General features: G+C 42.5%; 1 protein-coding gene across 1 annotated transcript in view; it reads right to left on the bottom strand.

Moving 5' to 3' along the window:
- LOC134504543 (vascular endothelial growth factor receptor kdr-like) overlaps positions 1-24,477 on the bottom strand; it is a 160,318-nt gene that overhangs the window by 100,705 nt on the left and 35,136 nt on the right. Inside the window, exons 2-3 of the mRNA XM_063313806.1 lie at positions 11,406-11,502; positions 7,454-7,674 (exon numbers count right to left, since the gene is read on the bottom strand). Coding sequence (XP_063169876.1) covers positions 7,454-7,674; positions 11,406-11,502 — 318 coding nt within the window. The remainder of the gene's footprint in view (positions 1-7,453; positions 7,675-11,405; positions 11,503-24,477) is intronic.

Genomic DNA, 24,477 nt, shown 5'->3' with positions numbered 1-24,477 from the left:
ACTTTTACATTCAGGCTTGGGAAATGGAGGTTGGGGGGTGGGGGTGGGGTGAGAGAAAACAGGAGATCAAAAACAACCTCCATTACCATTACTGAAAAAGGTGGAGCCACCATCCCCACCTACTCCTTTTCATAGATAATCTGTCCTTCAGGAAAGAGAGGGGAGGGGAGGGGGAGGGGGAGGGGGAGGGGGGGAGGAGGAGGAGGAGAATTCTACATGAAGGAAAGCTGAGTTTTGAAATCTGAATAAACAATGCAATTTTTACAATGCCTTCCTTCCTGATGTTGTGATGCACATGAAATAATTTGCTTTCCCTTGTGGGCACTATGAAGGTTTCTCATAGAAATAAGGTCTAACATTGTTTTTGTGCCCTCAGCCTTAAGAGATACTAACAGGAAGGGGTCCAGATTGCTGCAAGGTTGAAGGCCCAAGCTGATTTTTACAGATGTAGCCCATTTTTTAAATTAACCAAGACTTAAGCCATTGTTTTTAGCTGGGGGTAGAATAGGCAGGATATCTGAGTGGAAGAAGGAGAGATAAGGAGAGGCTGCTTACTGGTTTCCTGACATTTTCAGCTCAAAATTACCCTCTCCCTGCTGATTTCTCACAGCAATGGAGGTGGGTGACAAATGGTCCAGGTTTATCTGGGCACTACATAAAGCAAAACATAGAAAAGCAAATAATCTGGTTGATTGTATTTCTTCAGAATGACTTTCTCACACCCTGTTTCCTATGGGAAGCTTATCAAATCCTTCATGGAATCCATATAGCGATTCACAAAACTGAAATTTTAGTCTAGAAACAAAATGTTTTGTTTCTGGATCTAGAGCTGGGTTTTGTTAGCTACTCACATTGCTGAACTGCACTCTTCTGAAAGGATTGTGATGGCTTCAAAACACTCTAGCTTTGTTTGTATGACACAAAAACTCTCTTGATGAGCACATAAGCCACCATTTTCTTCTCCCGGACTGGCACGTCGTTTTAGCCATGCTTGTGATTTGTCATATAAGCCAAACCACCAAGGAGTTCCAAGGCTATTGTATTTGGACTGCAAAACTCCAGATGATCATTAGATGGTAGCCGAGCCAGTTTCCTGTACCTATTTGCAGCCATCAGGATTTTTGTAATCCAGAGATGACAGCTCTCACTTTGGGATTTTCACTGATCGGGGGCACACAGCACACCAAGTTATAGCCTATAGTTGCCAACAACTGGGGTCTTTCATCTTGGCAAAAGTCTGGTACCAAATCATGGTTTTTGGAAACCCCAAATGGGGGCCATTTCAGTTTCAGGGTGATATAGCGAGCCACACAACTCACAATAGGCAGAAGATGGTGTGCAGTGTCGCCCTTGGCACCTAGCAGTTTCATCCAGGTGAAGAAATGGGCATTGCTACACTGGTTATATGATGTGTACAGTGTCAAGATTCACACACAAAAGGGGCGGAGTTTGCTTTAGACATCACAATGCCTGCCGTATCATTTGCCCTCCCCTACCCCCCTCCCACAGTGTGCACATTTGGCCTTTTGTTCATAAGACCTTGAAGACCTGGTTATGTGCCTGGGCCTGGGGCCCCCAGTCTGTTAAGGGCCCTATTCCCTGGTTATACTGACATCTATGGTTACAATTTGTCACGGTGGCTATATATATTTATTTTTGTATTGTGTTTGTACTTGGTTTTAATTGATTTTATGTTTGTTCTCCACCCAAAATCACTTGTCTGAGATGGGCAGCCATAGAAATTGAACAAACAAACAAACAATTGTCGCTGCCTATTTTAACTTAAGATGTCATGCAGGGGTGTCCGCAGGGGACGGTCAAAAAAGTCAACACACGACACATTAAAAACAGGCAGAGCTTCAATCATACCATCATGGCCACCTTCTCGTCTCCTTTAACCATACTCTGTGGGCACCCCAGATGTCACACAAATGCACCCTGTGCCAAGCAAAGTGAAGTAAGCCTCTAGCAGTAGCAAATGGAGAAAAACAAAAATGGCTTCTGGTATATTTCTTTGCCCAGGAGCTGGAGAAAAAGTGTCCTGAATTCTTCACAACCTTTGATGAGTCATAAGCAATACTGTCCAGCTGCCACTTGCATTGGATGAGGAAGCCCTGATGATTCACGCTCACTTCCTACTCATTAAATTGTGATTCATCCACCCATTGGCTCCTGCAATACAGTCACTTTCCTCTTAGGGGGCTTCATCCTGCAGTTGTCCCTTCCCTGGGGCATCTTTCAAAATTTCCCACCAAAGATGGAGGAGAAACTCAATAATTGGTGAGTGAAATTTTCAGGAGGAAAAGTTACTGGAGGATCTGTATCCTGCTTCATGTGCCACTCGATCATAAGACTCAGTTAACGCATAATACTTAACCATGGTTTATTGATTAAGCCACAATGGGTGGGCTGCAAATCCAGCTAAAGCATCAAGTTTATATGCTAGAATGGACAGATGAAGGGGAGGACGGTGTGGATGATGATTTGGGTTTCTCAAGGCTGTCCAACTCTCAAAAGACACCAAGCAGCTTATAGGGTGTGCCCTACATAAGCAAAAAACATAGCTAAAAACCACAGAACAGCCTGGACTAAAACAACTCTCCCCAACATGCAAGAAAGATTCATGTGATATGCTCAGCAACAATCAGATTAATCCCACTGTGGTTTAATGGGATGTCCGAATCCTGCCTACATAGCATATACAGGTATGTATGTATGTATGTATGTATGTGTGTATGTATATATATTCCAGTGCTAAGTTTAATTATGTCATCTTTCCATGTTTGAAAGCTCTCCACATCTGGACAGATAGCATCAGATATCATTTGCAAAGAAGTATGCAAAGAAGTCAGGATGGCTGCAGAAACCTCTTGACTGAAGCCCCTCCCCCTTTCACACACAAGTTAAAAAGGGGTGGGGCTTTGATGGTGCCACCATGGCCAATATCTTGACTTTTTAAAATCCCCCAAGCACCTTTGCCTTGCAGCTTCCCCCACCCCTGCCAATCAATGCTCTGGAAGTTCTGCTCAGTGGAATTTTATCATGTTCTGGTTCTCTCTCCCGCTGCCGGCTTTTATCAGCCCACGGAAAGGAATTCGAGTCTATCTGGTATTCCTGTTTCGGGAATGGCTTCATGGGAGTCTGCTTATTTATGGGCCTCGAACAGGTGGGGTGAGAAAAAAATGCTTTCCCATGAGAGTCCCAGGCCTTTCTTCCCAGAATGTGAGAACAACGACAAGGTCTATTCCATCCCCCCACTTCATTTTCAGCCTGATGCTGAAATCCCTTGGCGTGCTTCGGACGGAAGCCGAACTGCTCCATCACAATGTCCTGATCTTGCTTTTGTTTCCTTGGCTTCCCCTGTGTCGTTTTGCTGCTCCACCCAGGGCTCAGAGTGCGGCAAGAATAGGGAACCAGCACAGAATAGGGCATTTTATTTTCCACCTCTCACATTGCCCCAATTCATAAATATCCCAGCAATTTTTCTTTGAGAAACTGCATGCTCCTGTTTTTTATCTGACTGGTTGCAGATGTAAGTAATTGTTTGGATGGTTTGTTCTGAAAACAAATTGTGGCTGGAGGCAACCAAAGTCACACAAAGGAAGGAAAGCTACGTGCATGAATACATAACTGAGGGGCTGTGCTTTTGCATCACCCTTCACTTTGTTCTTGAGTTAACACACTTTTGCACCATGCAAGAAAATGAAACGAGTTTGCACAACTCACCACAGGCATCTGCAGGGCAGCAAAGAGGAGAGTGACTCCACATGCGCCATGATGCCATTGTGCAACTCACGCAAGTTATGTCATTTGAGCAATGACACTGTGATATGTGCAACATCACAGTGGGGTCCACTGGGTGCCTATGCATTGAACTCAGCTCCAAAACCTCCTCCTCAGACAATCAAGGCAGAACCTGATGAAGATTAGCATGTTGTGCCAATTTAGCAACAAGATCAAAGATTTCTGTCTTTTCTAATTGATTTGAAAAAGGTCAATTTTCAAACAAATTCCCTGTTGAATCTTTGGAGCAGGAGATACTCAACTTGCAGCATCCAAAACTGGCACCCAATTGCCATCTGAAATCAGTAAACACACAAGGCATAATTGCATTGCCTTTACATAATTAGGTTAGTTTGGAATACATTTAAATTAAACCAATTTGAGGTTTTGCTGTGAACATTTCCACTTTTTCAAAGGAATCCCCCTGCTGGGGTTGGTTCTCTTTGGGAGAACACATTTGACTGTTGACTGTCTCTAGATTTTGACTGTTGGTTATTTCTCATCTCAGGAGTCTGGTAGCACCTTTTCCAACTAACACACATTATTAAAAGGCAGAAGATCCTCCTATATTTTTTTCCTTATTTTTAATCTTGCTTACCAAGGTGGAGTGTTTGACACCCAGAGCTGGCTACAGTTGAATGGGCCTGTACAAGCCAAATAATAATTAAATAATAAATGAATGACTCAATCAATCAATTAGTCCAAGGGCCAATATGGCTTCTGACCCAGGAGATATTGCATAATCCTGACACAGTATGATAGCAAGCATTTCCTTCTCCAGATGTTTGTGGAATACAATTGCTAGAATTGGCCTGGGGATTCTTGAAGTTGCAATCCCCACCTATTTGGAGTGCTTCTAGCTGGGGAAAAGAAGGACAAATCTGCAGGAACGTTGCAGTGGGAAGAAGAAAGATGGCTTCCCTAAGCCACAAGGGTTCAGCCCTTTCTTGACTGAGAGGATGAGCTTTCTTTCCCATCAGTAGGGAAGGACCATGACTGAAAAAGGAACAGACCCTTCCCAATTCTATGTTTATGGAGTGGTAATTTCATGATCTGACTGCATGGATGTGTTGCTTTTCAAAGTCAGGTGCTTCCATTCCTGATGCGGAATTAGTCTGGATACTTGTATTCGGCCCAAATTCACCACCTGCATTTGTAGATCATGGTCTACACAAGCTTCAGCCAGGATGACACACAAATCTCAGCCCCCCCATATTCTTCTTTTGTTTTTCTTTGCCTATGAACTACAGACCAGGTTGGTTTCATTTCTCCAGCTCTGCTCGACCAAATGACAACAAAGATGGCCTTGCTCCGGCTTCTGACCCCTGCAGTTTCTGCTTCTTCAGCACTTCCACTTGACCCAACCTCCTTGACCTGTGCTGGGTTTTAAGCTGGGGAAGCTCCACCCTGCCTGCCTTCCTGCAAACTCCCCTTGACCTGCTGAGCCAGACAGTCTGTCTGCAAAGACTCCAAAAAGAAGCCCGTCTCCATCTCCTTGGACTTTCCTGACAGCTGATAAGCCACTAACATTCCACAGTGCCTGTCCGTCCCTGCCTGCAACGTGCAGTCTGGCTTGCCGTGGTTTTCTTTCCTTGAAGGAGCTGTGGGTGGCTTGAAGGAGGCTTGAAGAGGAAGGACGTAGGTTGCCTTCACAACTTAAGTATCACTTCCTGCCTTGGCAATCTCCTGTTTTACAAACTGAACGTGCTGAATTGCCTGTATCCAGGTTGCAGGGCCTCCAACAGACCTCTTGATCTCTTGCTCTGCAGTGGTGGTTCCCTGACTGGCATGATCATCAGGCAGATGTTACTTCAACAAGAGAACTATTCAGGGCTTCAGATTCAAAGGCCAGTAGGGGATCTGGAGCATCCAGCGATGCAAAGGTAGCACCTGTCTGCACCTGAGGGTACCAGGACCAGTTTTTGATTGTCTGTTACTCTTTTGCTGCGGTTATGCTCACGTTGTCATTCACTGCCCTGTGTCCCAATGGATTGGCGCAGTCTGCAAATACCCTTAATAAAGTAAATATAGTAGACTCTCAGTTAACTGGCACCCATGCGGATTGGTAGATGCCGGATAAATGTAGTTTCTGGTTGCTTGAGAGTTACTATTAAACCCTAATATCCACTAGATGGCAGCAGAGAGATACAGATTTTTTTGCTGGTTGCTTGAGAGTGCCAGTTTTTTTTTTCTGGTTGCTTGAGAGTGCTGGTTTTTTTCCAGTTCAATTTTTGTGCCAGTTGCTTGAGTTCCAGTTAACTGAGAGTCTACTGTAAATGTGGATTTTAAAAAGCAGCTTTCACTTTACCAGGACGAGAGAAACATTTTAAGAGTTTGAGATTTTATGATTTCTGCTTCAAGAGTTTCTTTTCTTCTAGCCTCTGGCTAGATGGTCCCATAAAAATGGCTGATTGAGGGGAGTTCCTGGTATAAAAAGGAATAATTACAACACAGCTGCAGTTCTGTGTGCCAGGTTTGGAAGGATTACGTATGTTGTTTTGTCTTTTAATTTTATCCATTAAATCCAAGGACAAGATATTTACTGTATGAGTATGGAAGAAGGACTTACATAAGAAGATCAGCACAGCTTTATTCTTCAGATGCCACCAGAACTAATTGGAATGGACAATGATTGCCAGGGAATTTGACCCCAATTCTTTGTTCCTGAGCCCTACCATTCTCCATAACTCAGTCTTTCCTGTTTGCTGCTTTCTTCTTCCTGATGTCTCTTCTGACCACATTAGTGAGATGCCCAACGTAATCAGCAAACCTTCATTGTTTTGTACTCCAGACAAGATAGCTCACATGCCCACTTTCATTCCTGATTCAGGAAGTCTCTGCCCCACCCGGTTTGAGGTGTGAGTGAGTGTAATGCAGGGGTAGGCAATGTGGCAACACTCCAGATGCTGGGTGTGAGGGCTGACCCCAACAAGGTTGGAAGTAAAGAGGCTGAGATGGAGCAAGAACATTATCAAAACACCCTGCAGGTGCTCTCAGAAACCATGGCTGAGTTTACCCTCTAAGGGCAGGAGAAAAGGATGCAGGGTTTAAACCCTGGAATAGATATATAAGCATGACTAGAGTGTTGGATTCTGCAATAGCTGAGCAATGTCATTTTAAGAGCATCTGCAACTGAAGCTACTTATCTGAGTCTGGCCCATGAAATTTCCACTGCTAAGCTCATCAGTGCATGCTGGGGTTTCAAGACTGCTGTCCTTGGATGGAGTTCTGAAACTTTGGATTTCAACTTTCACAGCCTTTGCCATTGGCCAGGGCAACCGAGGGGTGGGGGGTGGGGACACAAACATTCAAGATAGAAGTTACAGTGGTCCAATTGAAGCCCTGATCTCTTCTTTACATGTGATGCATGTAAAAAAGGCACGGGCTTCAATGCGGCTGCCATCTTCAATTTTTTTTCACCCAGATGTCTCTGTCCTTGACTTTGCTACTGACTAGGACTGATTGGAACTGGATATATGCCCTGGATATGGTCCCCAGTGTGGTACCCATACGTACCTGGAGATACCTTCACACCAAGCTCCATACCCCACCTGATTTTACTTCATTTGGGCTCCAAATCTTACTACATTTCATTTCTTTTCTTTCTCCTGTGCCATCTTTCCTATAGCAACACAATCAATCAATCAATCAATCAATCAATCAATCTTACCTTTAACGAAGACATATAACTTGGCTTTCAGTTCCTCAGCGAAGGGGAGGTGGACGTAAGAGCAGGTGAAGTAGCCTGTGTCGTTGGTGACAGCCCGGTTGACTCCAAGAGTGCTGGAGGAATGCCATGGCTTGTCCAAATAGTTCTGCTCATGAATATACCAGCGCTTGCTGTGGGTGTTCTGGTCATTTTCAGCTACCCACCTCAAGCCAAGGGAGCCCCTAGCAACAGAAAGTACCTTTCCATCAGTTTCAGGCATAATGTTAAAAGCCAGTTTGGTGCAGTGGTTTAGGTGCTGGACTAGGAACCAGGAGATGGTGAATTCTAGTCCTCCCTTAGGCACAGAAGCTGGCTGGGTGAATTCAAATTCAAATATCTTTATTATGGTCTTTGACCAGCCTCGCTGGCTGGGTGACTTGGGGCCAGTCCCTCTCTCTCAGCCCAACCCACCTCACAAGGTTGATGTGGTGGGGAAAGTCGGAAGAGGGAGCATTATGTATGCCACCTTGCATTGTACATAATAAAGTCAGGACATGAAAAAAAAAAGCAGGCGGGGTATATATGTGCCGGACTCACATTTAATCCACCTGGGCTATTCAGATAGGATGGATGACCAAACCTCACAGAGTGTCATTCTGCCATGGGAGTTCAAGTCCCACATTAAAGGAAGTCTGATTAAGCCTAGATGTCAGCACTGGAGTAAATTGCATGACATCAATTTGTGTTTGACCATGCTTCATACTGATGTGTTTTCTATGCCCAGTGAAGGTTTTCTGGCAACAATAGGGCATGTGCTCCCATATATATATATATGTAATAAACATTAGGTATTAGGTATTAGGGCTGTAATAAACACACACACACACACACACACACACACATATATATATGTGTGTGTGTGTGTGTGTGTTTATTACAGCCCTAATACCCAACACAATAAAACTATACAATAGCAACAGTCTTAGATTTAAACATATATATAAAACAAAAACAATTAGTATACTACAGTCTAAAATTAATTAAGAATGAAGATACTAAAATAAATTGAAATAAAATACTGTGTTAAGAAATTCTAAATCTAATTGATGGTGCGGTGTATTGTGCAGATGGAAGCACAAAACTGGGCAACCTGGGAGGATATTTTTGGGTCCTTGTCCAAAAGAACTCTCAAATATAACATTGCCTGGTCCAGTGATCTGATCTGTCTTTTCAGTGTTACCTCTTCTTCTTGTAGCCCCCAGGAATCAAAAAAGAGAAGAAATTGTAAGGCAAGGGGGCAGGCTATTAGGGCTGTGCAACCCTTTGGAAATAATTATGAGATGGTAATCTGGAACACAAATGTAGTACCTGTCTGCTATGCTTTAAAGCAGCTGCTTTGTTTGTTTTGGCCAATATTTAAACACTACCTCCTTGTATGACTCTAGGATTTTCCCCAGGGTGGACCAGCTGTCCTCTGTCCTTGTTATTTGATCCCTGGAAAAGACATGGCTGCTTTAAAGAGCTAAAAACAAGTGCCACGTTTGCACATCTGGATGCTCTGAAACACTTCGGGGGGAATCAAATCTGAAGTGCTGCACATCCCTACAGAATACTTCAGGAAGTTCTCCCATTCATCCTGTCCCTCTTCCGAGGTCCGTCAGGAGATATGGTTGCTATTAGCTCTTCTGCAAACCAGCTAGGAGCCATTTCCAGGCTCCCCTGGCCTGCTAACTCTAATCTCTAAGCTTTCCATAAAAATAATAAGGGCAGGATAGGAAATAATATAAATATAAATATAAATATAAATATAAATATAAATATAAATATAAATATAAATATAAATATAAATATATATAGATAGATAGATAGATAGATATAATTACTTCTGGCTACACAACTGCAAAAGGACAATTCACTCCATACTTGAAATCTAAGGGTAGATACTGTCCTTGAGGAACAAGGCTTTTTCTGTCTTGGCCCTGACCATGGCAGAATTTACTTCCCAATAGAAGCCAAATCCTCCCCCTCCCCTCCTCCTTCTTCCTCCTCCTCCTCCTCCTCCTCTTCTCCTTCTCCCTCCTCCTCCTCTTCTCTCACATATCAGAAATAATTTTCTTATGGTCTAAGAACAATTGGCCAAGAGGGTGCTGGATACTACCTGCTGCTCCTCTTTCACGGAATTTTGAACATAAAGAGTTTGCAGAACCCTCATGACTCATATTGATTGCAAAATTGATTTCCGTGGCATTCAGTTGCATAATTGTATTAACTGCTATCATGAGCTCCTTCATGTTGAAGAGGATCCTGTAAAGTATCTCTTTTGCCTGCCCTAAATCCTGCGATCTTGTCTTCTTTCAGCAAGGCTGTCACAGGTCAGCAACTTCTGAAGCTGCTTTGGGAGATAAATTAATGTTGTTCAAAGGTTCTGGGAGATTAAAATGAACACGGGCTGGCTTGCTTTTCTGAAATGCACACCGGCTGTTGGTCAAGATAACAATAGCAAGCAACGTGTATGGTGTTCTGGGGGTGTGTGTAAAAAAAGTCAGGATGCACTATAGTGGTTGTAAAAAGAATTTAAGATACACAAAGAAGAATTTGGTTAAAACAGCAACAGAAGTAACCATTGAATGGCTTCCTAAAAAGGCTTTTTAACCTACTTAAAGGCTGTTAATGAAGAAGTAACTAAGATGGGTCATCAAAAGGACTCTGTAGGCCAGAACTTGTTGGGACTTACAAGAAGGACTCCCAAGATGAACATTAGATTCACACAGAAGAAGACAGTATTTCTAATATCCTGGTCCTATACTGTTCAGGGCTTTATTTTTTGAACTAAAGCTGGACGCATTTTTTTCTCCAAATCCTTTAATCCTTTTCCAAATCCGTATGGGCAAAAAAAAAAAAAAAGAGGTGAATGATTTCTCCAAATTTCCAAATTTCTCCAGAGCAAAGGACATTTTCAAACAATATCTCCCAGGATGGACCTTCCCCCTCAATCAGTGGTAGTAGCACCCTAACTGTACTGAAAAAAACCTCCTGAGGGGGAATCTCATCCTGAAGTCTTTCCTTGTGATGGAATGGAAAGATGGAAAACCAGAGAGACCACAGACCAACACACAGAGAGAACTGGACAATGAAAGGTGAGATGGTTACGAACACTCCACAACCACGTCATCGCAAAAGGATTGTGACACTACTTCTTTCCACATGGGAATTTTTCCAAAATTCTCTGTTTCTTTGAAAGAAGTTCTAAAATAAACCCTCTCTTTTTAGATAGAATAAGAAATGATTGCTCTAGAACTTGCTTGTTTTAGCCCAGCCTTCTCCAGATTTCCCCCTGACATGTCCTTTTCAAAACATCCTTTCCCAAACACCTATCTTGCAGGAATTTTCTTTTACAGATTTTGAACTAGGGAAGGACAGATACTGTGAGCTCTGTTTAATTTGGTTTTGGGGGGGAGAGGGGATGCCTTTGAGTCAGGGTTTTTGTTTTGTTTTGTTTTGTTTTACTCCTGGCAACTTCCTGGACAAGCCCCTGCAGTTTTCTTGACAGGATTTTTAGAAGTGCTTTGCCATTGCTTCCTTCCCAGGGCTGAGAGAGAGGGACTGGCCCAAGGTCACCCAGCTGGGTTCATGCCCAAGGCAGGACTAGAACTCACGGTTTCCTGGTTTCTAGCCTGGTGCCTTCACCACAACACCAAAATGGCTGTCATAATGTTGTATCTAACCTACCCCAAAGTCTGTTTCAACAGTACTTGCAAATCCACACCCCACAAGACATTCTTCATGGACTATTTTTTGCATCTCTGTATGGAACCACATTTAATTTTCCCTCTGACCTGAGTTGTTTAGGGAAAACTGATAGGTTTAGGCTGCTTCCTTATATCTCAGGCTCTAGAAGGTATTTCAGGGCAAACATCTCCTGGAAGTCTAAATTCCCATTTTGTTTGGGATTCCCAGGACACCAGTTAATTACCTGCAAGTGATGCTGAACGAATCTCCAGCTTCAACTATAACATAGTCACGATTGATGTTCAGTTCAGGTTTCATAAGACTTTCTTGCTTTGCAAGAGCTGAGCCATGGAGGGAGGGGGAGGAGAGAGAGAAAAAAAGAGAAAGAGAGAGGGATCAGTTGAGAACACTGCAATCTCGTTTATTTCCGTTCCTTGCTTTTCTTGCAAAGAGGAGAAGAATAACAATAACTGCACAGTCATGTGGCTTGGTGGTTTTCTGCAATGATCATAAAATAGAAAGTTACCCTATTCTTTTGCTTGTCTTGGAAAACAGAAGTAACTTCTGATATTGCTTAGTCATTCCATCCTAATTCACGGTGTGTTTCACCAAGATGCACATCTGAAGGGGCGGAATGAAAATAGTTCATTGGAAAACGCATGGCATATTCTGAAATGTCCCATCTCAGCACTGGAATAGGAATTTGCCTTTTATGTAAATACGTAAATTTTGGATTAGGGATACTGTTCTTGGTTTGTAACTATGGATACATTTTAAGCAATCCTCCATCAGATGTCCTAAATGTCATTTCACATCCCCTGACAAAAAGTAGTAGGTGTACAACTATTAAAAAAAAACATCAAAATTAAAAACAAAAGAAATAAAACAACCTATTCTTTGTCCATCTTGGATGTATTCATTTAGTCAATTTTGACCCCAGCTTTCGATTTATAGAGCATTCAAGGGGGCTAAGATTTAAAACATAAAGAATGACAAAAACGGGGATATAGAATGGGAAAGCCTGACAATTAACTATGCAGATACAAAAGGTCATTGACGGGGGAACAGTATTGAAAACTGTAAACTGTTTGCATCCACTGTCCTCGGCTGGAGAGTTGCCATGCCAAATAAATCTGTGAACTAAAATGAATTACATTATATTTATTTATGTGTTCAACTTACATCCCATCTTTTCATTCAGAAGCTCAAAGTGGCACATGTAATGCTACCCCCTCCTATACTGTCCCACAACAGCAACCCTGAGGTTGGGCTGAGAGACAGAGAGAGAGGTTGGTTCAGTGTCCCCCATGGAGCTTCTGTGGTGGGGGTGGGACTCGAACATGGGTCTCCCTCCTGTTGGTGCAACATCTTCACCGCTACACCACTGAATCTCTTCTATATCAAAGCTACAGAGATTGTCTGATTTATAGATCTGTTCTTTAGGGGTACTGACTCACATCCAAGCTGTGTACAACTAGAAATATTAATTGGACAACAATGTTCATAAAATAATAATTCAAATAAGGTTGCACGATTCTACCTTAAAATCAAAGGGAAGGGACTGTGACATCAGTGGCAATTAATCAAACCAACAGCAGTGAATAAGTAAAATAGGTTACAGTAACTCTCAATTGGTAACCCTAACACTGCACCAATGGTTGGAAAGAAAAGCTTGGCAACATTCATGGATTTAATGTGGCTTGAATGACCACCAACAATGATGGACAAAGCTCATTCCATACCATTCTCAGGAATTTGAACTAAAAACAATTGTTGCAGCAAATCACATTTACACTATGACATCTCCAAAAGGCACAAATAAGAGAAATAAAGAGAATTCTTTATCAGAAACCTGGAACAGCTGGTATGTAGAAGTTAAAGAAAGCTGTACAAATCTGGAGCTAAGTCAGATAAGACTCATAGGTGAAAGGAGTAGGACTTGGCCTGCATGACGTAAAATGTACTAAATTTCCCACATTACATTTCCATCAAATATCCAACTTAAAGGCTTTCAAGACATTGGAGACAAGGTAACAAAGGTCCTGGACAATCACCTACCTCTCAGGCATTTAAAAAATGTTTTGCTTGATTAAACATTCTTTGGCAGTGCTGAGAAGCCAGCAAGTTGATGTCATTTGCATGGCAGCAAGAACATGAATCTCTAATTGTCCTGAGTCCCTTTTTTAAGACTTGTTTCTGCAGGATTATATAGGTTAGATATAAAAGAAAGAAAGAAAGTGAGAGAGGGAGGCAGCAGGGGTGTTTGCAGGGTGTCGTTCAAAAAAGTCAAGATGGCAACTGCAATGGTATGACTGAAGATCTGCTTGCAATGCAAAGATAGATAGATTAGATAGATAGATAGATAGATAGATAGATAGATAGATAGAGATAGACAGATACAGATATAGATATAGATATAGACAGAGATAGATAGATGATAGATGACAGATGATACAGACAGACAGATAGATATAGGTAGATGATAGATGACAGATAGAGCTTTGATCTTACCACTGCAGCTGCCATCTTGACTTGTTTGACCATATCCAGCAGACACCCCTGAATGGAAGGAGAAGCAGAATCACTCACACCTCTGAAAGTATGTGTCTGTTCTGCCAAGCAACAGAAAAGGACACTTTGACATCTGCATCAAAAAACCTCATACTCCTTCAATGTCGCAGTGCAGGAACAGAAGACAAAGGCGCCGTGTGATAGGCAATGGACCAATGCAAAGCCAGGGGGCCAAGTCAGCTAGATAAGCTGGGCTTCTCAAAACCTCTTTTGAATAGATGGTGAGATTTATCAAGCAGGGACTCATTTGGAGCAGCTGGGGTGAAAGAGAAACGTGTCCCAAATTTCTGCTTTAGGATTCACTCTGTGTCAGGACCATTAAAAGGGTAAGTTTGGCTCATCTTAGATTTCTCTCACTTGGTGCCCCTCATTGGCATTGCACTCATGGTGGGGTTAAGATCATTTTCATCAACAAAAGCAACTTGGGGCCAAGAGAGCTTGCCTCTTCCTCCTTTTCTGTCGTCCTGCATGAGACTCAGATTGGGAATGGAAAAGGAATGAATAAAGATGGTCTGTCTTTCTAACACAAATGGAAAAGGTTTTGTTTAAACTTGCAGAGAGGGCCAAATTGTCAGCCTTAATTAGGGATAAGACATTGTCTAAGTTTAATGCTGATTGGAAACCCTTTATTGACTTTTTGCATGAGACAGAAAAAAATGAAATTATGAAGTCTGGGTTTGATGACTAGGAAAAAAGATAGATTATAGAAAAAATGTCAGCAATGTTGTAACCATAGAGCAAGAGGTTAATTTACATTTATACTTATAACTGCTGTAAAAGAAAATTGGAAGTCATTTCTTTATGTTCTTTTTTTTTCCTCTTTGTTTTCTGCACTTTTGTCTTTGTTCTTTTCTTTGTTCTTTCTATTTCTTTTCTTTATTCTAACTATTAGTTCTTGTCAGTTTTCATCTTCTATCTTAAAATATTAATAAAGTTATACAAAAAGAAAACAAATAAAAGGTCGTTTGAAGGAGTGAAGGGTCATCCATGGGGGGGCTGTCAAAAAGTCAAAATGGCAGCCTTGACCATGTGACCAAATTCCCCTAGTTTTTCCTTGGGTCACAGATGTGATGCAAGTAGAAAGGGGTTGGGGTTTTGATTATGCGGCCATTGCCACCATCTTGACTCTTTTGACCCTCCCTGCAGATATCCCTGATAGGAATGGATGTCTGTTTATCATTTTCATCCATGGCTGGGCTCATTTTTTGTGCCAAAGAGAAATATTGTTCTGGCATTGTATATTGTATAATCCCAGCCTTCTTATATGCTATCAGGCCTTCGAGGTAGGCCTGGTCAGGAAACAGACCCCATAAAGTATACTAGAACTCTACTCCATTGATGTAGGCTGTAGTAACAGAATCATGACAGCCTGATGGAGTTTTCTCCTCCCTCCTTCTTATATCAAAATTAGTCAAGGCAGAGCCACTTCACATTTCTTTCTAACACCTTCCTTTTGTGGGCCTAATTCATGTTTGGCTAACTGTTGCATTCCTTCTCCAAAGTCTGTCCCCGGGGTTGAGACAGGCCCATTCGGTCCTGGACTTCCAGAAGAACCTAAAAACCTGGTTCTTCCGCCTCGCTTGGGGTGGGAGGGCCGCCAGTTCATCTTAGGGGTGGCTGTTATAGATCTCTCCCCAATAAACAAGATCTATGCTGCTGGATTTTATATTTTTTACTCTGTATTTATTCTATTTTTATAGAGTATTTATATTGTAATTCTGTGTTTTAATTTTGATTGTAAACCGCCCAGAGTCCCCTTCTCAGGGGAGATGAATGGTGATGGAAATTTGAAATATAAAATAAAATAAACAAAAATAAATAAAGTCATTTTTGTGGTTTTCTACATTTACAGTATAAACCATGACGAATGGTTTAGCATTATGTGAGAATCCAACCACATTGGCTTATTCAGTGAACCACGATTCAGCAACCTATGGCTTAGGGTTATGGATGAACCCCGAATCTCAATAAAACTGACCACATTTGGCGCAATATAGAAATCGAAACAGAACGAATGGGTTAAAAAACCAGTGGTAAATTGTCTCAAATGCTTTGAAATGAGTTTCTGACCATGCACACCAGGACATCATCAAATGCAAATGATGTGATTTGCATCACTTGCCAGTGATGTCATGATGTCATGACAGGTGTGAAATGGTGGCTTTTACTGGGTGCTGGAGAAAATGCAAATTTAAGTTGGCATTAAACTGCTGTCCAAACATGTAATTTGGGCAGATTCTTTTTTTAATTAACCTGTAAAAGTGAAATGGATTGGAAAATACAGTAAGTTCATCTGTCCTAGGGTAGTTGAGATATCTGTGAGCCAAACCCATATTTTTTTAGCAATAAAATTAGCCACTCACCCAGAAAGAGCAGGGTGATTGCACAGTTTGAATTCTGGAAGAATCTTTTTCTATGGCTGAACCTTCTTCATCCTAACACCTCCGCCTAGAAGGGCTTCACCTTCCAGAATTCCCCTGCTTGTATGACCATTATCAAGAGTTCTGGGACTTCAATTCCACACATCTGGAGGGAGTGTAAGTTAGGGAAGGCTGATGTAGCTCAACATAATTGTTTGGAAGGATCAGATGCCAAGACTTCCAAGAAACTCTCTCTCCAAGAATCTATAATCGTAGGCACCACCTCACTTTTAACAGCAAATGTGGCAAGATCTGTGACTGTAATAAACTTGCTTGCTTTATGCACACACAGTGAGCATCTGCAGGGGCTGCCAAGCAGTACTAAAATGGGGGGCAGGACTGTTTATCAAAACTCTGCCCCTTTTAAACATGCATTGCATATATGTAAAAAGGTGGGGGGTGTTGATTGCCCTGGTTGTTCCCACCATGTTGACTTGGTTGACCTCCCACATGGATGCCCCTAATATCTAGGTTTGTATCCACCCATCTGAGAGCCAGTTTGGTGTAGTGGTTAAGGCAGTGTTTCTCAACCTTGACAACTTGAAGACGTGTGGACTTCAGCCTTGCTGGCTGGGGAATTCTGAGAGTTGAAGTCCACACATCTTCAAGTTGTCAAGGTTGAGAAACACTGGGTTAAGGCACTGGGCTAGAAACCGGGAGACTGTGAGTTCTAGTCCCGCCTTAGGCACAAAACCAGCTGGCTGACCTTGGGCCAGTCCCTCTCTCTCAGCCCTGGGAAGGAAGCAATGGCAAACCACTTCCGAAAAACCTTGCCAAGAAAACTGTGGGGACTTGTCCAGGCTGTCTCCAAGGATCAGACATGACTGAATGGATAAATAAAATAAAAAATAAAAAAATCCACCCATAAATGCATCTGAAAACCCTGCTGAGCTTGATTTCCTTCCACATGGTCAGCCAACAGTCCTTCTCTACCTTACCCAAGATCTGCAGTTTACTTCCAACTAAACATACTCATGGTCATGCTATAAAAACATATCCGTGTCTCATGCTCCCCTGATATGGAAATGCCCCTCTTGTGTGGCTTGTCCTTCACAATTAGATTTGCTCTACAGAGTCCCCAGAGATGGGGATGGGAACTATGCTTTCAAAATATTTTCTTTTAGTAGAATTATTATATGGCAGCGCCTCCATGTCCCACCCTGCGCTCTTGCTGCAGTCCTAACAACCCAACGGACCTATTGAAATGAGGCCAGTCTGGACCAGAAATATGCTTTGTTCCCCCAGTGACTTTGAAACTGCCATTACAGGAGATGTAAAAATCATTTTACTTGTTATGTCTCATCCAGAATAATTATGACCAGTAATAAAGACTCAGCTGTACAAATGCAAGTAATAATTCTGTTGGCATGGAGGAAAAACAGATCAGAACTTCAGTGCGCCGATGAGTCTGTGCACACATGCCTAAATGCATAGCTGACTGTGCTGTGGAAGGAAGGAAGGAAGGAAGGAAGGAAGGAAGGAAGGAAGGAAGGAAGGAAGGAAGGAAGGAAGGAAGGAAGGAAGGACTGACTTTGAGTTGTCCTGAGTTCCTGGTGACTACATGGGTGCAACCATGCAGTGTCCTGGCAACAGGGGTGTCCACAGCTGACTGAGTGACAAAATGTGCACTGCAACATTACAACACAGGCTCTGCATCCACACTCTGATCCAAGTACAAAAGGGATGGGGTTTGCATCGCAACTCAGTGCATGCTTTGTCACTGCCCTTCCCGCATGGATTCCTGTAACTTCCCAGCCTGGTCTAAGGCTCTGAGGTTTAGATTTATAGGCCTCCTGACTCTCTCATGAGTGTCCAAGTGGTTCTGCATCCAAGTACTAACCAAGCCTGATCTGCTTAGCTCCCATGCCCACACGAGGTCAGCCAGGGGCTGGTGCCTGCTGCAACCTAAATTTGTGAGCTATAATCTCCATTTCTGTGTGTCATCCAAAAGGCACTTTGGATTCACAGCCCCCTCCAGACCAATCCTGGCTAGTGAGAACATCGAGCTAATGTTCTTCAGAAAGTCTGTGCCAACAGATTCATTGCTGTGGGACTCTGTGATCTACCAGCAGTGTGGAGACAGGATCAGTACGGATGAACAAATCCCACTATAAATTTTCTTAAGCCTGAGAATTGCTCTGGTGCTGTCCTCACCAAAGTTAATTTCCCCCTTGCAAACTGAGCTCGGTCTTGTAATCTCAGACTTCATCCAAGCACGTTAAAAAAAAAAGGACTTTCACGTTGACATGATAATTAAACAAAGACAGCTCTTTTGAGAGCCTGTTAGCGCCATCCACCTAAGCCATAAGTCTACAGGAGATATTTCCAGCACATGTGTTTCTCAGACTGTAACTTTAAACAGCTGCCTGATGCCAAGCACAACACAGGCAAGGCAGATGTTTATTCCTCCTCCCCAAACTGCTGGATTGCAAACAGTAAGTTGTGGAGAAAGCAGCCCAGGAACACATGTGCCATTTGTGGAAAAATGGCAACGGTGGCTCAGCCTGGAACCACCTCAGCTGAGCCTGGTCGATGAATGACCTGGGGTGGTGGACATTCAACCTCAGGGATGAATGCAACAGGATTAAAAAAAAGGGCCTGTGACATGGACCATTGGGCTTTGGTGGTGAGTATCTGACTTCTTGGTACTCATTGAGCTTGGTTGTTGACTTGCAGATGTTTCATTATCCAACCAGGTAACATCGTTGGTGCAATGATGTCATCTAATTGGATAATGAAACATCTGCAAGCTCAGAGACCACCCAGAGCTCTACAGTTCAACCCTGAGCTACAAATATTCTCTTCTACTGAAAAGCTGTATCTCACATCTTGCAGAAAGCAATAGGATCTGTGGGAGATCAGCACCATGAGGGGTTGTAAGCTCTGGTTGATCTCTGGATGTGTGCAAGCCCAGCCAACTCTGGCTTGTTCAATAATCAAGGCTGCAATATATTATGGCAGGACATGACGTGTGGAGACAGGCTTACATCACTTGGTCCAAAGAGCAGTACTTTTTGCTCCCGTTTTCAGTTCCCCAGGTTTAAACTTCCACCTTCTTTAACTCTGATGGTTGGACTCCTTTTCAGAGATGGATGTTTCCTGTCTAGGTTAATGGAAGCACCACAAGAGAGCTTCCATTCATCCATTCACAGTGAGGGTGAGGACAGCCTTGTGACAAAAATTCCATCCGCTAGATGGCCCTTCGAATTGACTTCTGAATGAAAAGGGGGGCAGGGCTTTGATCACAGGGTCCCAGCCACCAACTTACTTACTTACTTACTTCCATTCACCAACTTATTTATTTATTTATTTATTTATTTATTGTATTTTGATCACCGCCCATCTCCCTCATACGTATCATTAATCCATAAATATCAACTTAACTTTTTTGATACCCCCCACTCATCCAGTTGCCCTTGGTCATGATTAAGAGGCTGTTTAATTGGCTGCTGCACAAGTTAGATGGTCAGCGGCTAGACTGGACAGGGTGGGGGTGGTTCCCTGTTGCCTGTTATTTTCCCTACACTGGAATCTGGAATGCCTTCTGCTCCTTTGTCAAATGCTACGCACATCTTGTTATCCCTTATAAATTTTAATGATGACAGCTAGGCACTTGTAAATAGGCAGCACAGTATTTAAATATTTATGTTCAAACATATTAGAGCCTCTTAATTTGCATCTTGCAATCAGGAAAAGATACACTGCCATTACAGGTTTGCCTCCCTCTTTTTCCACCTGTTCCATTCTAAACAAAGCTGTAAAGCAAAGACATTCAAACCACTAAGTTTAATAGTTCCTCTGCTTTCCATGCGCATTTGTTTTCTATTATCCCTGACTTTCTTTGCTGTGTTTGCAAGACTTAATTGTCTGTGAGAATTTAGTCTGGCTCCAAACAACCCCAGTGGTTTTTGAGGACTAAAAGTAACCCTTTCTAATTCTGCATTGCCTGGCTTATGGTGTCCAGACATCATTTGCTATAGTATAAGACAGGGTTTCTCATCCTTGGCAACTTTAAGATGTGTGGACTTCAACTCCCAGAATTCTCTAGCACCCTGGTACTAAGACCGGAAAATAGAAGCCCTTTTCAAGGTAGAAGAAAAAGCCTGAGAAATTTCCAGACTTCAGCCCCGCACTACACCTTGACAACTTTAAGAAAAGGAGATGGAATTTCTCCTTGGACAAATGTTTCTTCCATCAGAGTCTTTTGACCATACCTGGTTTAGCACAGTGGTTCTCAACCTTGGGAGCTTTAAGATGTGTGGACTTCAACTCCCAGGATTCTGGGAGTTGAAGTCCACACATCTTAAAAGTTGCCAAGGTTGAGAAATACTGGTATAAGAGCTCCATGCTAAACCATGCAAGACAGATGACCATGTAAAAATGGTGTCTGGAGTCCTATATAGATCTGGACTGAGATGGTCTTTTGAAATTCCTTCCCAAATGCATAAGCAGAGAACTGGATTAACCAGCTTTCTAACTTCTGCAGGAGGAAAAGAAATCCTCCAGCCATGCCTGGATCCCTGATTAACAAGGGTAGCATCACTGTGGGAAACTGTTTTTAAAAAATCCCCATAGAAAAGACCCGATTTCCATATTCTATTAAAGGCAAATGTTAATGCTGCTTCTCCTGGGTTCCCTTTTTCTACTATGCAGAAAGTGGCATAGCTGTACTCCTAGCACAGACAAGTGAATCAGAGCCTCACCCCACTAGGACCGACTCCAAAAAGCTGGTCATCAATTTTGACACTTTCTGAGGCTTTGCATTCCTCTAAATGCATTGGGCTGCAACACTTCCAGGCCATTTCCAGACCATGTGATGGGGGCTGTGATCCCAAAAACATGGCAGGGAAGCAAGTCAGGAAAAGCAGTCGAACCTTTTGGAGAGATTTTTCCCTTCCCTAAATCAAACAGTCCCTTGAGACTGCTTTCCTGTTGGTCTGTTGATCTCATTTCTAGCCCTGCTTTCATTTCTTCTTTCCCTGAGAAAAGGCCTGAAGCTGAATCAGAGCCGGCCCTACCATTGGCTAGCCCAGGGTTTCTCAACCTTAGCAGCTTTCAGATATACGGACTTCAACTCCCAGAATTCCCCAGCCAGCACAGCCATCGTGAAGAATTGTAGGAGTTGAAGTCCACACATCTGAAAGCTGCTAAGGTTGAGAAACCCTGGGCTAGAGTGAGGGTGCTACCTTGTGAAACATTTTGGGAATCACAAAGGGGCAGCAGATCATAAACTGCTAACCTTATGGTTTTCCTGCCACCATGGGAAGAGATGATGGGGGATTTAGTACTGCGGGTGTCAAAACATGTTGGCTTGGTTGGAACATTTCCCCCTCAATGGGATTCCAAAGGAGGCCCCATTTTGAGATGGGACCTCTACAATCACTAAGTTCAGATCCTGCTTGACACTCTTACAGAGGTGCGGATAACAATAAAACGAAAACTGTATTTGAGGCATTTCTTTTGCCAAGAATTCCCCTGTAATTGGATCTTCTAACATAGTAACCCCCATCAGCAAGGGATAATTCTGTAACTCTTGCAAGGTTACTTTGGACATTTCCGAATATCAAAAAGCGAGTCCAAAATATGCCCAGACAAAAGGAATGGACTTGTTGAAGTTGTCATCTTCTTGCAAACACCTAATACTTTCACCAGGAAGTGACATGGAAAGCAGAATCATCAGCTCTGCATGTTGGCAAGTTCATGTCGACAGCCCTCAGCCCCAGGCACTGTGTTTGCTCACACATCATGAGGATTAAATCTGGCCTCCTCCCCAATTTTTGCACCCGTTTGTTTTGTGCAGCTGTGGGTAAAAGGAGACATCTTTGCCCCTGCTTCTGATCCTGGCAGGCTTCTGCAGGAGACTGGTATGTCTCAGAAGAAACGCTGATTATGGATCTTGAACATAAGGCAAGCTGCGGGCCTCGTATGCAGCCGAGCCAGCAGTGTTCCTCTGTCTGCCAACAGCGTGATTTGTTACCCATTTCCCAACTCTTTTTTAAAATGGTCTATTGGACTTTTCACCTTAAACAGAGACGTGGTTTTAGGCAGGTCAAAGAACAGCCACTGCTACAAAAAAAAAAGTTTTCTCTGGTGAATAACACTCAGTGCAAACATCTTCCTCAACCTGGGGCTCTCCAGATGTGCTTGAGTTAAAAGCTTCATCCTCTCCAACCAAGGATGGGGAGGATGATAAGAGCTATAATCCAACAATCTGGAGGCCAGTGTGGATTAAGAAAGATGGGTTTATGGAAAGGTTTGGTTTTCCCAACTTTGCCTTGAGTACAGAGAGAAACCAGATGCCTGGAAAAATAAAGCAATGATTCCCAACTAGAGTAATAGGTGTGGTAAGCCTGTGTCTGTAGTTTTTGCATGGAGAATGGAGATGTTTACTAGAATTGTCAGCTTCCCCTTGAGCAGGTCCATCAGATAGCAGAAGACACTGTTAGTAGACCCTCACTGAGGTGTGTGGTGATGTCTGTTTCATTTCCAAATGCTTCCCTATATAATATTCTCTCACCCCCTCCCTCCCTCCCTCTCTCTCATACACACACGTTTTCAAAAAAAATCAAGAGTGTGGTAGCACCTTATCTGATCAACAGATGTTATTAAAAGGCATAAGCAAAAGCTGCAGGCAACTTTTGCCTTTTAGTAAAATGTGTTGGTTGGAAAAGAGGACACCAGACCCCTCCTTAATATTCCTGTAGCCCATGATTCTTAATGTTCATCTAATGTTCATGTACTTCATGGCACTCTGATGAAGAGTGTTGCAGTTCCCCAAAGCTTCTGCCTTTTAATAAAATCTGATAGTCAGAAAAGGTGCTACTAGACTTCTTCTGATTTTTGGCTACCATCAACCCAACGTGACTCTCCTCCTCCAGACATTTTCAGTCTCTTTCTCTCTCCTGCACAGTAGGCAGAAGGCCAAGGAAAAACAGCTCTTTCTTCTCTGGACTACCTTTCTTCCAGGAGAAGAATGTCAATGCTTCTGGAAGGACTTTAATGAGTAACAATTGCCCAAAAATGTCTATCTGAAGTTTGGGAGATCCCCCCCTCTGTCCCACACATGATTCATCCGTAACTCAAGTGTGCAAGACTTATCTGTACACTAGGTGAGGGGAGAAAGGAGAAGGTGCATTCCAATGTGTGGTTTTGCATATTTCCTGTTAATTATATATTACATACATATGTGCTTGTACGTACACAGTTCAGCTCAAATCTCATTGGGGAAAAAAACTGCTATGCGTCCCCAAGGGGGAAAATAATAATTATAATCATAATAAATCTGTCAAATAGAAAAGGCCACACTGCCTGGATCTGCAAATACTGTGCCAATACATTACGACATCCCAGGTTCTTGGGAAGAACTCGATGCGAACGAAGGCCAACACCAGCTAAAGAACTGGCAGCTGTGGTTTCACGCTGTTGTGTATGTAATAATAATACATTATATGTTTTAGAGAGACTAAAAACAGTTCACGGTGGATGTATAGAAGAGACAGACCATTGGGAGCACTGTGCAGTTGTGTTATTCATGTCACTGTGCAATAATGTGTTATTCAACTAATAGTTGTTAATATGACAACAATTAGTAGTTCAATAACACATCATTGATGCCTTTTGATCAACGATGATGACAAGAATCTTGAGTCCCTTTGCATATGGGCTTTAAAAATGCTATTTAGAGCTGCATCTGTCCATTGAGTTTGGAGGCACCTCTTTGATCTAACAATCTGGCTAGAATAGAAGGGACCATCTCCTTGAGCCAAATCTGGGCTTGCTTTTCAATCAAGCTCTCCAGTTCAGAAAATCAAGAAAACAAATTACATTCCTGAAGAATTTTATGGCCCAGATGTGCCCACAATTGGTTTTGGAACTGAGTTGTCAGGATTTTTTTTTCCCTTGCCATTTGTGGGGGAGGCATTAGAATAGAAATCAAGGCAAACGAGTTAAATCATTCATGGATCGGGCCAATTAAATACTTCCTTTAGGATTGGCTTCTTCTTTGAAGAATCTGGTTTTAATATAATAATTAGAGCATTGCATAGAACTTCTCCTAATAAAAAGCACCAGAGCATCTCGTGATACCTTCAAAGGTAACATCGCCCCTAATTTGAAGAGTACCATACAGTAATTCATTCTAAATTCATCCGATGAAGGAAGTGTTGATAAGAAATAGGAGGCAAACACAAATGGCTAATTTATCATAAGATACCAGAATTTTGTCAAGGAGAAAACAAAATAAAATCAAGATAACAATTGGTGGCAGAGGGATATAATTGCCAATGGTTCTCTTATTTACAGTTACCAGAAAGATTTAAAGTAGAC

This window comes from Candoia aspera, chromosome 12 (genome assembly GCF_035149785.1).
Source record: "Candoia aspera isolate rCanAsp1 chromosome 12, rCanAsp1.hap2, whole genome shotgun sequence".
NCBI lineage: Eukaryota > Metazoa > Chordata > Lepidosauria > Squamata > Boidae > Candoia > Candoia aspera.
This window is presented reverse-complemented; position numbering and strand designations above follow the sequence as displayed.